The following is a 15,706-nucleotide window of genomic DNA, read 5'->3' as shown; positions in this document are numbered from 1 at the left end:
CGTAGGAAGCTGATGAAGCTGACTCCACAGTAGAAGAGGTGCTCTCCGAAGAAGAGGGAAGGGGTGGAGAAACACACGGAGAGGGCTCACAATTGGTATGTATCTGTCATGTATTGTGGAAACACACCCTACACTACACACAAAACATAACACAAGATGCAACACAAGATACAACAAAACACATAGAAACTGATACTTTCAAACCTCACACAACACATACAAAACATATAGATCACATGGCACACAACACATAGAATGGCTACCAATAAGCACCTAATTTTTTTCATTTTTCTTCTAGAGTTCGGAATCTGGTGCCCAAGCAAGAGGTCCTTCCAGTGGCTTCCAGGGTCGTCGGCGTAATTCTCGTGGCGGCCGGCGTTGTGTAGGTTTTTTATTTTTGGGGGGAGGTTAGCAATGTTTCAAATTTGGTGTTAATTTTCTTTCCCCCTTTTCAAACAGGTTTCACAGCGTGCTCAAGATTCGGACGGTGAGGAGGTCGGCCTTGATTTTGACCTCCTCATCGATCTTGTCAGAGACAGGGAGCCGTTGTGGAACATGGGTGACCGCCGCCATGCTGATCTCTCAGTGACCCGTCGACTCTGGGAGCAAATCTGCCGCGAACTGATACCGAGGTGGAAGGACCTTGATGATCGGGCCCAGATTAAAGAACGTAAGTATCCTCAGTTCAGTTTTGGTGATGCATTCCAAAATGCTGTTTCTAAACAATTGTCTTTCTCCTTTAAACAGGTGAGCGGATTGTGAAAAGGTGGCGGTCGATCAGGGATCGCTTTAAGAAGGAGTTCAACAAAGAGATGTGGGCCCCGAGTGGATCTGGAGGACGCAGGAGCACGTACAAATATGCAAGGGCCCTGTCGTTCCTCAGGTCAACGATGGTCACCTGAAGGTAAATATTACCCACCACATGTTTTACATGTCTAAACCTCTTTTGCTCTTTCAGCCAGGTCCATGCAATGACAGTATACTAATATTTTGTTTTTCACTTTTCTTCCACAGAACCGTCGGGAGCACTCGGGAGCCTGCAGCACAGTTGAACCCTTCTGGGGCGATCCCTCAGGAGGCCGCCACCGAGGGACACTTTGACAGTGAGGAACCCTCTGCACCTTCCCACTCTGCACCTTCCCACTCTGCCCCTTCCCACCCCTCACAATACCAGCCTCACGCCCGTGCCCCTCCCCACCAGTCACGCTACCAACCTCACGCCCGTGCCCCTTCCCACCAGCCACACTACCAGCCTCCCACCCGTGCCCCTTCCCACCCATATGATCCCGACCCTTACAACTTCCCATCTACTTCATCCTCGCCTCCTCTCCCTGCCCACTTCCAACAGCCTCTATCACCCTCTTCTCCACCCATCACTCCTTCTGCCTCCCAATCCTCCCAAAACATAACCTACACCCCTCCATCCTACCAAATTCCTAACCCCAATCCCACTTTCCTGTCCACCTGCTCAATTGCTTTCTCCACTCCTTCACCACTACCTATTGATCCTTCCCCACCACCAACCCATTCCTCTCTGCACACTCCCACTGTTGAAGTGTCCCTATCCGACAGCCCCTTCAACAGTATCTCCACCACGACGTATGAAAACCTTTAGTTACCTGTATGTTTTTTTGGTTGTTTAATAATCTAATATATAAAGCTGAATGTGTGTATGTATGTGTGTGTGTATGTATGTCCGGGATTGGCATCTTAACCGTCGGAGCCACAGCCACAAAATTTTGCACAGTCACACGTCTGGACCCCGAGAGCGTCATAGGCTATATTGTGAGGTGAAATTTTAACCCCGCGCTTTCCAATTCACCAAACAATTTTGCCCCTATCTACATAATGGGGAAAAAGTGAAAGGAAAAGTGTTGGAGGCGTCGCAGCTACAGGCACAAAATTTTGCACAGTCACACGTCTGGACCCCGAGAGCGTCATAGGCTATGTTGTGAGGTGAAATTTTAACCCCGCGCTTTCCAATTCACCAAACAATTTTGCCCCTATCTACATAATGGGGAAAAAGTGAAAGGAAAAGTGTTGGAGGCGTCGCAGCTACAGGCACAACATTTTGCACAGTCACACGTCTGGACCCTGAGAGCGTCAAAGCTATGTTGTGAGGTGAAATTTTAACCCCGCTCTTTCCAATTCACCAAACAATTTTGCCCCTATCTACATAATGGGGAAAAAATGAAAGGAAAAGTGTTGGAGGCAAATTAACAGCTGCCAGATGTGAACAAGGGGGACTTAAAGAATGAGAGCGATGGCGCCAAAGAGTATATACTGTACAGTTGCTAAGGTGGGGCCCCGACATGGGATAATCACCACACCACGGGGATATGAACACACACACAAAATGCGCCACACACTACCACGTGCTCGAACACATATACCACCCTCAGCGCACATTTCACCACACATACACCAACCTCGCCACATAAAAGTTGAAACACCAAAGTCGCCGCTCAAAACTCGCCACGCGCAAAACTCTCCACATGCAAAACTCGCCACACGTGCAAAACTCACCTCATGGAAAACTCGCCACACGCAAAACTTGCACACGCGGAAAAATTGCCACATGCACAAAAGTTGCAACACATGCAAAAGTTGCCTCACACAAAACTTGCACATACTCAAAAGGCACCACACATAAAACTCGCCACGCGCAAAACTCGCCATGCGCAAAACTTGCTGCACACAACTTGCTACACTAACCTGTCACATGCAACTCGACACACAAAAAGTTGCTACACGCATGTCGCCACACAAAACTCATCTCACAAAAGTCGCTACATGCATGTCGCCACACGCAACTCAACACACACAACTTGACACACGAAACTCGCCCTAAAACACACACAAGTCTGGTATTATCCTTCAAAAATAAAAATCTGATTAATAAGCTGACAAACTACAAGAGCAACAAATGTACCATATAGGAATCCAGCAGCTGTCAGTCACATGACCAGTCTATTATGTGTATGTGTGAGCTAATATATACTGCCAGGGGGTGGGCTTACTGTTGGCTGGGGATTTATCAGGCTGCCAATTTAGCTTACAAATACTGAGGTAAAAATACTGACCAAATAACGTGTGAATGAGGTCTAATACAGGAGGAGATGACATACAGATATATACTATATACAGGAGGAGATGACACACAGGTATATATTATTTACAGGGGAGATGACACAGGTATATACTATATGCAGGAGGAGATGACACACAGATATATACTATATACAGGAGAGATGACACACAGGTATATACTATATAGAGGAGGAGATGACATACAGGTACATACTACATACAGCAGGAGATGACATACAGGTATATACTATATACAGAAGGAGATGACACACAGGTATATACTATATACAGGAGCAGATTACCTACAGGTATATAGTATATACAGGAGGAGATGACATACAGGTATATGCTATGTATAGGAGGAGATGACATACAGGTATATACTATATACAGGAGGAGATGACACACAGATATATACTATATATAGGTGAGATGACACACAGGTATATACTATATACAGGAGGAGATTACATACAGGTATATACTATATATAGGAGGAGATGACATACAGGTATATACTATATACAGGGGAGATGACACACAGCAGGTATATACTATATACAGGGGAGATGACATACAGGTATATACTATATACAGGAGATGACATACAGGTGTATACTATATATAAGGGAGATAACAAACATGTATATACTGAGGTGAAAATGAGAGGTGTGAGGTGAAAATGAAAAGGTGTGAGTGCAAAATGAGAGGAGTGAGGGAAAATAGTGGAGTGACCGGAAAATGACAGATGTGAGGTCGAAATGACAAGTGTTAGGGGGGAATGAGAGGAGTGAGGGGGAAAATAAGAGGAGTGAGGGGGAAAATGAGAGGTGTGAGGGAGAAAATGAGAGATGTGAGGGGGAAAATGAAAGATGTGATGGGGAAAATGAGTGGCGTGATGGGAAAATAAGAGAAGTGAGGTGCTATAACTAACCACAGATATTTACTATGCCCAGGCAACGCCGGGCTCTTCAGCTAGCTTAGATTTACAATCTCCATGCTTTTCTCATGGTCAACTTTATGTGGCCTGTTCAAGAGTTGGAACAGCCAAAAATCTGTTTGTCTTTGCACCTGAAGGAAAAACTAAGAATGTCGTTTATCAAAAGGCTCTCGAATAAGTAGTAGAAGATTACTTCACATTACTTGGCCAATTTAGTTAAATCTGTGTGGAATATCTCTGGTGTTGAAATATATGTTGTAAAATGCTTCTATTAGCTTAGTTTTTGCCTTTTAATAATTACATTTCTATCTATTTGTTTTGTGGTTTTTTTGTGCAGAATAAATTTTTGTTAACACATTCTATTTTGCTAACAGCAGTTATTACCCCGGGCGAAGCCGGGTAGTACAGCTAGTGTTTAATAAAACTTTTTGGTTTAAAACTCTCTTGTATTTATTCATTAGGGACAATTACAATTACACTTTTGTTAAACAAGGTTTATTGGTAACAGATAAAGTACTTTGAGTACGACCCAAACAGATGCACATCTTGGTTAAAAATTAAAAATAAACAGGTACCCAACATTGCTAAAAGGTAAACCCAAAGAGGCACACAACATGGGTAAAAGGTAAAAAACAAACAGGTACCCAACATTGCTAAAAGGTAAAAACCAAACTGGTACACAACATGGGTAAAGGTAAAAACAACAGGTACACAACATGGGTAAAGGACAGTTATTACTAGGTACATGCAAAGTGTTTAAACTCTCTCATCCTGCCAGTGTATTCTTCCTTGGGGTGAAATGAAATATTCTGCAAAGTGATCCCGTATTCTGGAAACTGTGGCAGAACTTCTGTATGTCTGGTTGCTATAATCCGCCAAGGTGGTTTCGGAAGAGTGGTCCTCAATGGAAAGCTGTTCCTTGGATATAACATAATTGTGTAGGAAAACACACGCTTTCACCACCTCATCCACAGTGTCTGTCTTCAAGTTAATGGATGTTAGTAGAACTCTCCATTTGGCAGTTAGGATCCCAAACGCACACTCCACCATTCTCCTTGCACGTGTGAGTCTGTAGTTGAAAATTCTTTTAGTATTGGTTAATCCACGGCTGGAGCAGGGTTTCAAAAGATGCTCGGAAAGCTGAAAAGCTTCATCCCCAACACATACAAATGGCATTGGTGGCTCAGAGGTTTGAGGAAGTGGTCTTGGGGGGGGAAATTAAAAGGTTTGTCCATATAAATGCCGCCTCATAGAAGACAGTTTGAAAATTTGCGAATCATTAGAACGGCCATACGCCCCAATGTCCACCGCTACAAATTTATAATCCGCGTCAGCAATGGCCATCAGCACTATGGAAAAGTACTTCTTGTAGTTGAAATACTGAGATCCAGAACCAGCCGGTTTCACAATACGGATGTGTTTCCCGTCCACCGCACCCAAGCAATTGGGAAACTGGCACACTTCCAGGAATTTGTCAGCTACTTCCAACCATGTCTGCATTGTGGGATGTGGAATGTATTCTTCATGCAGAGTCCCACAGTGCACGGCAAGTGTGCCTCACTATTCCTGATATGGTTGAAATGCCCAGTCTGAACTGAAAATGTAATGAAGACAGGGATTCACCAGTTGCTAGGAATCTGTGAACAAAAGCAAGGCAGAAATTACTGCAAATTCAAAATATCAATCAATGAAAGTGCGCTACAAGAGTAGATAGAAAAAGAATGCTTACCAAGAGTGACCATTAGACGCTCAGCCGGGGTTATGGAGAATCGGCAATAGGTATCACTCCTTCTTATCAGATGTTCAACCCGCTCCACCAATATATCAAAGTTCTCCGCTTTCATCCGAACATAGCTGAAAAACTTGTCAGGGTCACCTCGAAGCTCCATATACAAAGTGGAAAAGACTCCCCGGGTCATTCTCTGTGCCATGATGGGGTGGATCCACAAACGGAGTCGTCGCAGACGCATGACACGCTGTCTCTCTCGCTCTTTCTCAATAATAATTGCTTTCAATCGATTCGCCTCTGTGATGAAATCCACGTTATTCTGCAGAATCTTTGCAATAATGCCGTCCATCTTGCTCTGTATCTTGCTCCTCTCCAACTCGTCACAGATGTGGGAACACTGTATATATAGGTTTACGCCGGCCAATCATCACCGCCTTTCAGGGGGCGTTTTTAAAAGCCGGATCCGTAAAAAAACGGAAAGAAAACCGGACGAAACGGATGGCAACCAGATGAGACGGATCTGGTTTTTCGCCGGATCCGTTGTCCGGATCCGGCGAAAAACCGGATCCGTCTCATCTGGTTGCCATCCGGTCTCCTGAAAAAAAAACGGATCCGGTGATGCGGCGCGACGCCGGAAACGGCATCCGGCAAAAAACCTGATGTGTGAAAGCAGCCTTACACTAGTTACCCATATTTTTAATTTAACATATAAAAGTTATGCTTTATTTACAATTGGTTAAAATGGGACTTTTTGTTCTTTGGCTATTGGTTTTAAAATATTAGTTAATGCCTATCGATACCATTGAGCAATTTTGATGTGATCATTCCTTTAGTTTGACATATTTGTATAGTGATTAGCCGTTTATTATTTAATTTTGTTCCAGTAATCTAATTCACACATAATTCCATAATTTGACTGGGCATAAGTGGTGTCCGCAGTAATTGCTCTCTATTTATATGTACATTTTAATATACAGTATTTAGTCATCTGTCATGTTAGGAGAGTTACATGACGTTAGAGTGGGAGTTGTCCAACCGTTGGATGTTACAGAGTTCATTTACTTGTGAAGTTACACTCTTTGTATTGTAAAGCTGTGTGCACGTTGCATTTTTGTAACGTTTTTTCCTGCACAGTTTTGTCACAAAACCTGAAAGGTTTTTCTGATGCCAGCAAAGTGAATGAGAATCCCAAAGGCTCATGCACATGTGACTTGCAGATTTTGAGCAGATTTAAATCTGCAGTATCTAAATTCTTTCGGGCTATGTTCCCACGATGAGATTTTGGTGAGTTTTTCACGCTGCGTATTTTCAAAAACATGTAAGTGACCTATTTTACTTAATAAGTACAGAACTGGTGCAAAAAATCTGCAACATCAAAAACTCACCAAAAACTCATTGTGGGAATGTAGCCTCATCGTTTTTTCTGCACATTTCACTCATACTAATCAATACAAAATAATTAGCAACAAAAACGCAAGTAAAAAATGCAATAAAATTGCGGCAATGATGCAATTTTCCTGCCAAGCGATGCAGAAATGGTGCAGAAATTTCTGCACCAAATACTTAAAGGGCCACTGTCACCCCCCCCCCAGCCGTTCTAAACTAAAAGAGCCACCTTGTGCAGCAGTAATGCTGCAGTCTAACAAGGTGGCTCTTTTAGTTTTTGATTCATTTATTACCTCAAAAAAGCGTTTTAAAAATTGGCCACACATACCAGATATTATACCTGGAGGCGGTCCGAAGCGTCCTGTATGAATCCCCCAACTGCCGTCACTCATCTCTTCAGGGCCGATGGTCCCCGCCCCCTGAGCGCTGTTATCGTCTGAAATCCGGCGCCTGCGCTGTGCGTGCCTGCCTGGGGCCTGCGCAGTGTTCATTGTCAGTGTGGCCACCTGAATCCCCCGCCCCGCACTGTTATTCATTATGCACAGTGCGGGGCTGGGGTTCCTGGGAAGGCGGGGGAGCTGGGGAGCGTCGGAGCTGGGGAGCGTCTAAACAGCGCAGTGCGCATGCCCAGGAACCCCAGCCCCGCACTGTGCATAATGAATAACAGTGTGGGGCGGGGGATTCAGGTGGCCGCACTGACAATGAACACTGCGCAGGCCCCAGGCAGGCACGCACAGCGCAGGCGCCGGATTTCAGACGATAACAGCGCTCAGGGGGCGGGGACCATCGGCCCTGAAGAGATGAGTGATGGCAGTTGGGGGATTCATACAGGACGCTTCGGACCGCCTCCAGATACAATATCTGGTATGTGTGGCCAATTTTTAAAACGCTTTTTTGAGGTAATAAATGAATCAAAAACTAAAAGAGCCACCTTGTTAGACTGCAGCATTACTGCTGCACAAGGTGGCTCTTTTAGTTTATAACGGCTGGGGGGGGGGTGACAGTGGCCCTTTAACGTGTGCACATATCCATACTCTTGTTATTCTTGCTTTACTCTACTATTTGCAGATCTGTTTGTCAATAATACAAATTGTGACAATTAATAGGATACAGGTACACTGTAACTTGGCAAACAATTACTTACTGTTAAAAGGTTTGTCTGATGCCTATAATGCCTGCTGTATGGTGGCGCTGCAGTCACTCACCCTGATTCTGTAAACACTTGTAAGGACAATTCATTTTTACAGTGGTGATAGAAGCTGTGAGGCAGGGCTGCTGTCACTCACCCTGCTTCTATCACTGCCCCCTGATGATGATTCATTCCAGGGTGGTGGTAGAAGCAATTAGGTCTCGCTGCTGTCATTCACACTTCTCACAATATTTTTCCCAGAAAATTATTGCAACTAGACATGTTTTCTTATACATATGTTTATTTCCTTTGTGTGTATTGGAACAACACAAAAAAATGAGAACAAAAAGGCAAATTGAACATAATTTCACAGAAAACTCCCAAAAAGGGCTGGACAAAATTGTTGGCACTTTTGCAAAATTGTGTGTAAACAACTTTGTTTCAAGCATGTGATGCTCATTCAAATTCACCTGTGGCAAGTAACAGGTGTGAGCAATATGAAAAATCACACCTGAAACCAGATGAAAAGGGTTGAAGTTGACCTTTGCATTGTGTGTATGTGTAAGCCATACTAAGCATATAGAAAAGAAAGAGGAGAAAAGAACTATCTGAGGAGTTGAGAAGCAAAATTGTTGAACAATATCAACAATCTCAAGTCCATCTCCAGAGATCTTGATGTTCTTTTGTCCACGGTGTGCAACATAATCAAGAAGTTTACAACCCATGGCACTATTGCTAATCTCCCCGGACGTGGATGGCAGAGACAAATTGATGAATGGTTGCGCCGCAGGATACTCCAGGTGGTGAATCAGCAGCCCCAATCAAGTTCCAAAGAAATTCAAGCTGTCCTGCAGGCTCAGGGTGCATTAGTGTCACCCCAAACTATCCGTCGATATTTGAATGAAATGAAAAGCTTTGGCTGGAGAACCAGGAGGACCCCACTACTGAAACAGAGACATAAAAAAGTTAGATTTAGACTGCAGTTTGCCAAAATGTACATGAGTAAGCCAAAATCCTTCTGGGAAAGCAAATTGTGGACAAATGAGACCAAGATAGAGCTTTTTGTTAAAGCACATAATTCTACTATTTAACTAAACCGAAATGAGGCCTACAAAGAAAAGTTCTGGGTCACAATGTAGTGACCAGTGTCAGAAAGCTGGGTTTGCGTTTTAGGTCATGGGACTTCCAGCAGAACAAAGACCCCAAACTTACTTCAAGAAGCACCCAGAGATGGATGAAAACAAAGCACTGGAGAGTTCTGAAGTGGCCAGCAATGAGTCTGGACCTAAATCCCATTGAAAACTTGTGGAGAGATCCTAAAATTGCTGTTGGGAGAAAGCAACCATCAAATATGAGAGACCTGGATCAGTTTGCAAAAGAAGAGTTCAGAATTCCAGCTGAGAGGTGTAAAAAGCTTGTTGATGGTTATAGGAAGCGACTGATTGCAGTTATTTATTCCAAGGGGTGTACAATCAAATATTAAGTTGAGGATGGCAACAATTTTGTCTAGCCCATTTTTGAGGTTTTGTGTGAAATTATGTCCAATTTGCCTATTTTTTTCAGTTTTTTTTGTGTTGTACCAATACGCACAAAGGAAATAAAAGTGTATAACAATACATGTGGGATTGCAACAATTTTCTGGGAGAAGTACTTCATTTTCTGGAACATTTTCAAGGATTTCTATCACTTTTGGCCATGACTGTAAATCAAAGTCTTCGTATAACACAGTCATTGATATCGCATGTGTATTTTTACAGGTTCTGTGCACAAAGATTCACCTTGTGGAAGACATATTATTTATTCACAATACCTGACTTCAGAGCTTTGGCTGCTTTTTCTAGGACAAAAATCTTTTCTGTTTCTGACAGGTCATTGAAGAAGTTGATATTATTCTCAGTCATCTGTTGTTGCACGGCATCATATAATTTACTTGAAAATTCCTTCCATTCCTATCAATGCAGAGAAAAGGAAATAGATCTATTGGACACCATTACCAAAAGAATTTGTAAAGCGTACTGTGTCTCTCTACCTAAATCTTTCTGGCTAAGCATTTTAGAGTATGTGCGCACCTTGTGGATTTTGCAGTTGTAAAAATCTGCGCAGATTCTGCCTTTTCAACAGCAGAAAACGCTATTGAAAATCCACACGGTTTTGATGCGGATTTTCATGTGGTTTTCTCTGAGGATTTGTAAGCAAAATAAAGACATATTACTTAACAACAACAAAAAAAATTGTGATGTAATTTCCTTGTCCAACCTCTTCTTTTACATTCTCCATTGAAGATCATAATATCATTACATACCATGTTCAAATATAATGTTTACACACAAAACAAATGTGAGTGAATATATATATATATATATATATATATATATATGTGTATATATACACACACACACACAAAGTGGGTACGAAAAGTATTCTATTCAGACCCCTTTAAATATTTCACTCTTTGTTTCATTGCAGCCATTTGATAAAATCAAAAAAGTTCATTTTTTTCTCATTAATGTACACTCTGCACCCCATCTTGACTGAAAAAAACTGAAATGTAGAAATGTTTGCAAGTTTATTTAAAGGGGTCTGAATACTTTCCGTACCCACTGTGTATGAGTGTGTGGACAGGTGTCTTTTATACAGGTAATGAGTTCAAACAGGTGCAATTAATACAGGTAAATGAGTGCAGAGTAGGAGGACTTATTAAAGAAAAATTAACAGGTCTGTGAGAGCCAGAATTCTTGCTGGTTGGTAGGTGATCAAATTCTTATTTCATGACATGTGTGAGGCAGTGAGGGGAATTATATGCAAGGGACGATATGTATCCCCCAGGATGCGCATAAAAGCATATTGAGGCTGCTGGAGTGCATTGCAGTCAGAGACATAGCTATAGTTGCAGTGCAGAATAAAAGTAAGTTTGGACTTGGTCAAGCTATTTGGCCAAGGCAGATTTAAGTAAAACCGGCATGGGCTTATATTTTTGGAGTGAACTACAGGATGGTGGTGGGGCAGTTCACTCCTTCCAGCCAGGTCGTACAAGTGGCCCATGGCCACAGATCCCATTAAAAACCCTGCAGCAAAGGGTTGGGTGCGTCAGTGATGGTTTGCAAGCTGCAGAGCAGGTGGCTCTGTAAAATCCGGCTTGTGTGTGAAGTCAACACAGAGCCAAGGGAATTGCATACCTGGCACCCCCTCAGCGTGACACGGTGGTGCAGTCACCCACTGCAATCAGTCTCAGATACGGACTGTTTTGATGCCCTGGCTGTGATCCGGAGGATACTGTTTGCTTTTCATTTGTGAGTTTTGGATAATAAAGATATTTGCGTTGAACTTTACTGGGTCCCTGCCTCATCACTGCCCTTTTTCTGCTGTATTAACTCTTGAATTTTTGGAGGATTTTTAGTCCTCTTTTTTGAGGACACTTAGGGGTAAAGAAAACTCAGGAACACATACTGCAGCGATTCTTCTGGCCCGGGATTTATGCTGAGGTGCAGAGGTATTGTTAGTCATGTCCTGAGTGTCAACTCACCACACCTACTGTCCATTGGTGCCTCTACCCATTATAGAGGTACCATTTGAGTGAATTGCAATGGATCTGGTGGGGCCTATAGTGAAATCCGCACGTGGCTATCAACATATTCTGGTCATAGTGGGCTATCCCACCCGTTACCCAGAGGCGATACCACTTTATCACACATCGGCAAAACCTATCGACCGAGAGCTGTTTGCAATGTTTTATCGCCTTGGGCTAACAAAGGAGATCCTTACAGATCATGGGACTCCTTTTATGTCCAAGGTGACAAGGGAGCTATGCAAGCTGCTACGGATTAAACAGCTGCGCATGTCGGTGTACTGCCCACAGACCGACGGGTTGGTGGAGAAATTTAATAAGACCCTTACATTTATGCTGTGAAAAGTAAGTGGTCTCCAAGGACCGAAGAGATTGGGACATGTTACTGCCCTATTTGATGTTCGCTGTCTGCGAGATACTCCATGGGATTCTCCCCCTTTGAGCAGTTGTATGGCAGGCATCCTAGGGGGTTGCTGGACGTAGCCAAAGAGACGTGGGAACAGGAGCCAACTCCGCATCAGCGTGTAATCGAGCATGTGGCGGATTGAAACAGTCATGCCCATAGTAAAAGAGCATCTAATGGATGCCCAGGCAGCGCAGTGCCGCACATTTAATAAAAGAGCCACCGTCAGGTCCTTTAAAGAAGGAGATCGGGTGTTAGTGCTAGAGCCAACAGCAGAGAGTAAACTCATGGCCAAGTGGCAAGGGCCATATGACATATGGGAAAAGGTGGGGAAGTGAATTACAGCATGTATCAGCCCGGAAAAAGAAAACCAGAACATCTGTATCCTGTGAACCTGCTAAAAGCCTGGAAGGACTGGGAATGTTTGGGTACGGAGGTGACCGGTCGTACCATCAGAGAACCCTCTGTCACTGGCCAAGGACGCGGCCAGGGGTGAGGTTAAGATAAATGATGCTCTCATAAAACAGCAGCGACGGGAGGCTTGGGTTTTGGTGCAACAGAATAAGGACGGATTCTCAGAACTGCCGGGTTGGACCTCTGTGATCCGGCATGACATTGTCACCAAGCCTTGGGTAAGGGTACGGATGAAACTGTACCGAGTGCCAGAAGCCTGGAGGCAAGCCATCACAGCTGAAGCAAAGCAAATGCTCCAGTTAGGAGTCATTGAGGAATCCCGGAGTGAGTAGGTTAGCCAGATGGGTCATTATGATTTTGCAATGACTTCCGGAAATTGAATGAGGTGTCAAAATTTGACCTTTATCCAATGCCCCAGGTGGACAAGCTAATTGAGAGACTTGGCGGGGCCCACTACTTCACCACACTCAAACTTACCAAAGGTTACTGGCAGGTACCACTGACAGAATTGGCAAAAGAAAAGACCGCCTTTATAATGCCAGAGGATCTCTATCACTATGTCGTCTTGCCTTTTGGATTACATGGGGCTCTGGCTACATTTTAGAGTCTGATGGACATAGGGTTAGAGCCTCATCAGACGTACGCATATTTAGATGATATCATCTTTAGTACTGACTGGCATACCCACCTGTCCCAGGTACAAGCAGTGCTGGATTCTCTCAAAACCCAAGAAAATGCGTGACAGGACTCATGGAAGCCCATTACATAAGATAAGTGATTGGCCGCAGGGTTATCAAACCCCAAATAAATAAGATTGAGGCAAGGTAAGTACAAAATAGGTGAGGGAGTTCCTCTGCATCATTGGGTACCTCGGCCATTTTATACCCAATTTTGCTGGGAGATTGGCACCCCTTATCAATCTGTTAAATGGTAAGAAGTCAGCTATGGTACAGTGGAACCCTCAAGCGGAGGAAGCGTTCCAGTCCCTGAAGTCGGCGTTGTGTGGACAGCCAGTCCTCATCAGCCCCAACTTCAAGAAAACCTTTATCGTTCAAACAGATGCCTCAGAGGTAAGTCTAGGAGCGGTACTGTCGCAAGAGGTGAATGGGAATGAACATCCAGTCACCTACTTGAGCAGGAAACTTACCATCAGCAGAGAAAAATTATAGCGTAGTGGAGAAGGAGTTCTTGGCAATTAAGTGGGCCTTGGAGTCCCTATGCTACTATTTGCTTGGGAGTCAGTTTCGTTTGGTAACGGACCATTCGCCCCTTGTGTGGATGAGCAATGCAAAGGAGAGGAATGCTCGAGTCATCAGATGGTTCCTCTTCCTACAAAATGTTAGTTTTTCAGTGGAACATCGGGAGAAGAAGTCACAGGGAAATGCAGATGCCCTGTCATGGGCATCCTGTATGGTGACACATGTTCTACCCCACAAGTTTGAACAGAGGGGGGGAATATGTGAGGCAGTGAGGTGAATTGTATGTGAGGGACGGTATGTATACCCCAGGATGCGCATAGAAATGAATTGAGGTCACTGGAGTGCATTGCAGTCCCAGACATAGCTGTGGTTGCAGTGCAGAATAAAAGTACGGTAAGTGTGGACTTGGTCAAGCTATTTGGCCAAGGCAGATATAAGAAAACCCGGCATGGGCTTTTATTTTTGGAGTGAACTACAGGATGGTGGTGGGGCAGTTCACTCCTTCCAGTCGGGTCTTACAAGTGGCCCATGGCAACAGATCCCATTAAAAACGTTGCAGAAAAGGGTTGAGTGTATTGGTTTGCAAGCTGCAGAGCAGGTGGCTCTGCAACATCCGGCTTGTGTGTGAAGTCAACACAGAGCCAAGGGAGATGAACACCTGGTGCCCCCTCAGCGTGACATGGTGGTGCAGTAACCCACGACAACTGGTCTCAGACTGTTTTGACACCCTGGCTGCGATCCAGAGGATACCGTTTGCTTTTCATTTGTGTGTTTTGGATAATAAAGACATTTGCATTGAAATTTACTGGGTCACTGCCTCAATACTGCATGGTGGGTGGTGCAGTAACCCATGGCAACCAGTCTCAGACTGTTTTGACACCCCGGCTGTGATCCGGAGGATACTGTTTGCTTTTCATTTGTGTGTTTTGGATAATAAAGACATTTGCATTGAAATTTACTGGGTCACTGCCTCATTACTGCATGGTGTGAACACAGTCACACTACACATGTAATAAAATGCTAATTAAATATGTAAAAATAATACAAATACAATGTGATTTTCTGTTTTTTATTTTTAGATTTTGTCTCTAACAGTTGAAGTGTACCTACAATAAAAATTACAGACCTCTCTATTCTTTGTAGGTAGGAAAACTTGCAAAATCCGCACTGGATCAAATATGTATTGTCCCCACTGTATATCTTTTGGCCAGTCACATGACTCTTTAAATATTGTTTTTATAAAAAAAACATTAATTGGATATTTTAGGAACATCCCCGAATCCCATGATAACATTTTATAATACAGTTTAGAACATGTGTTTAATATCCAGCAATCTGCAATGAATTTTATTTATAGAGGCTTATTTACCTGTAGAGTTTGGATCTGTAATTTAGTTTTTTCCAGCCATATGAGACTTTCTGAGCTCGCTGCCATGCCTTCCTCTGATTTGTATATTACCAGCAAAGAAGTTGCTACAACAAACTATGCAAATCTGTTCCGGATAGACAGGCGCAGGCGGAGTACCTGAGTTTATTTACACGGTAAGGAAACAAAAGATTAACCCAGTATTTGCTGGAAGATCACTGCACACAGTAGCCATGTGTTTATCTCTACACTTATAAAGCATTATAATAGAATTGGTAATGTACCGTACTTTGCCCATAATCCAGACATTAAAGGGAACACATGTCTACAGCCCATAAGTCTGATTTGAAGACATCATCTGCATTCACTGTGAACTGAAAAAATTAAGATAATTATTAATTACAGTCATAATAATCCGTATTAACTTCTTAAAAAAATTACAGACAACTTAATTTTTTTTTACAGACAGGGTAAAAAAGTCCTTT

At 43.3% G+C, this 15,706-nt stretch overlaps 1 protein-coding gene and 1 long non-coding RNA gene across 4 annotated transcripts in view; one reads left to right on the top strand and one right to left on the bottom strand.

Annotated features, from left to right (window-relative positions):
- LOC143815221 (uncharacterized) overlaps nucleotides 1–10,476 on the top strand; it is a 127,399-nt gene extending 116,923 nt beyond the window's left edge. For all 3 annotated transcript variants that reach the window (XR_013223702.1, XR_013223701.1, XR_013223700.1), the window contains exon 5: nucleotides 10,143–10,476. This is a non-coding gene — a long non-coding RNA (uncharacterized LOC143815221). The remainder of the gene's footprint in view (nucleotides 1–10,142) is intronic.
- The window catches only part of LOC143817959 (uncharacterized), a 129,784-nt gene extending 114,457 nt beyond the window's left edge, over nucleotides 1–15,327 (bottom strand). Inside the window, exons 1-2 of the mRNA XM_077299418.1 lie at nucleotides 15,225–15,327; nucleotides 10,085–10,223 (exon numbers count right to left, since the gene is read on the bottom strand). Coding sequence (XP_077155533.1) covers nucleotides 10,085–10,223; nucleotides 15,225–15,290 — 205 coding nt within the window. The 5' untranslated portion in view covers nucleotides 15,291–15,327. The remainder of the gene's footprint in view (nucleotides 1–10,084; nucleotides 10,224–15,224) is intronic.
- Between the last annotated feature and the right edge of the window lie 379 nt (nucleotides 15,328–15,706).

The sequence above is a fragment of the Ranitomeya variabilis genome, chromosome 3 (genome assembly GCF_051348905.1).
Source record: "Ranitomeya variabilis isolate aRanVar5 chromosome 3, aRanVar5.hap1, whole genome shotgun sequence".
Classification (NCBI taxonomy): Eukaryota; Metazoa; Chordata; class Amphibia; order Anura; family Dendrobatidae; genus Ranitomeya; species Ranitomeya variabilis.
This window is presented reverse-complemented; position numbering and strand designations above follow the sequence as displayed.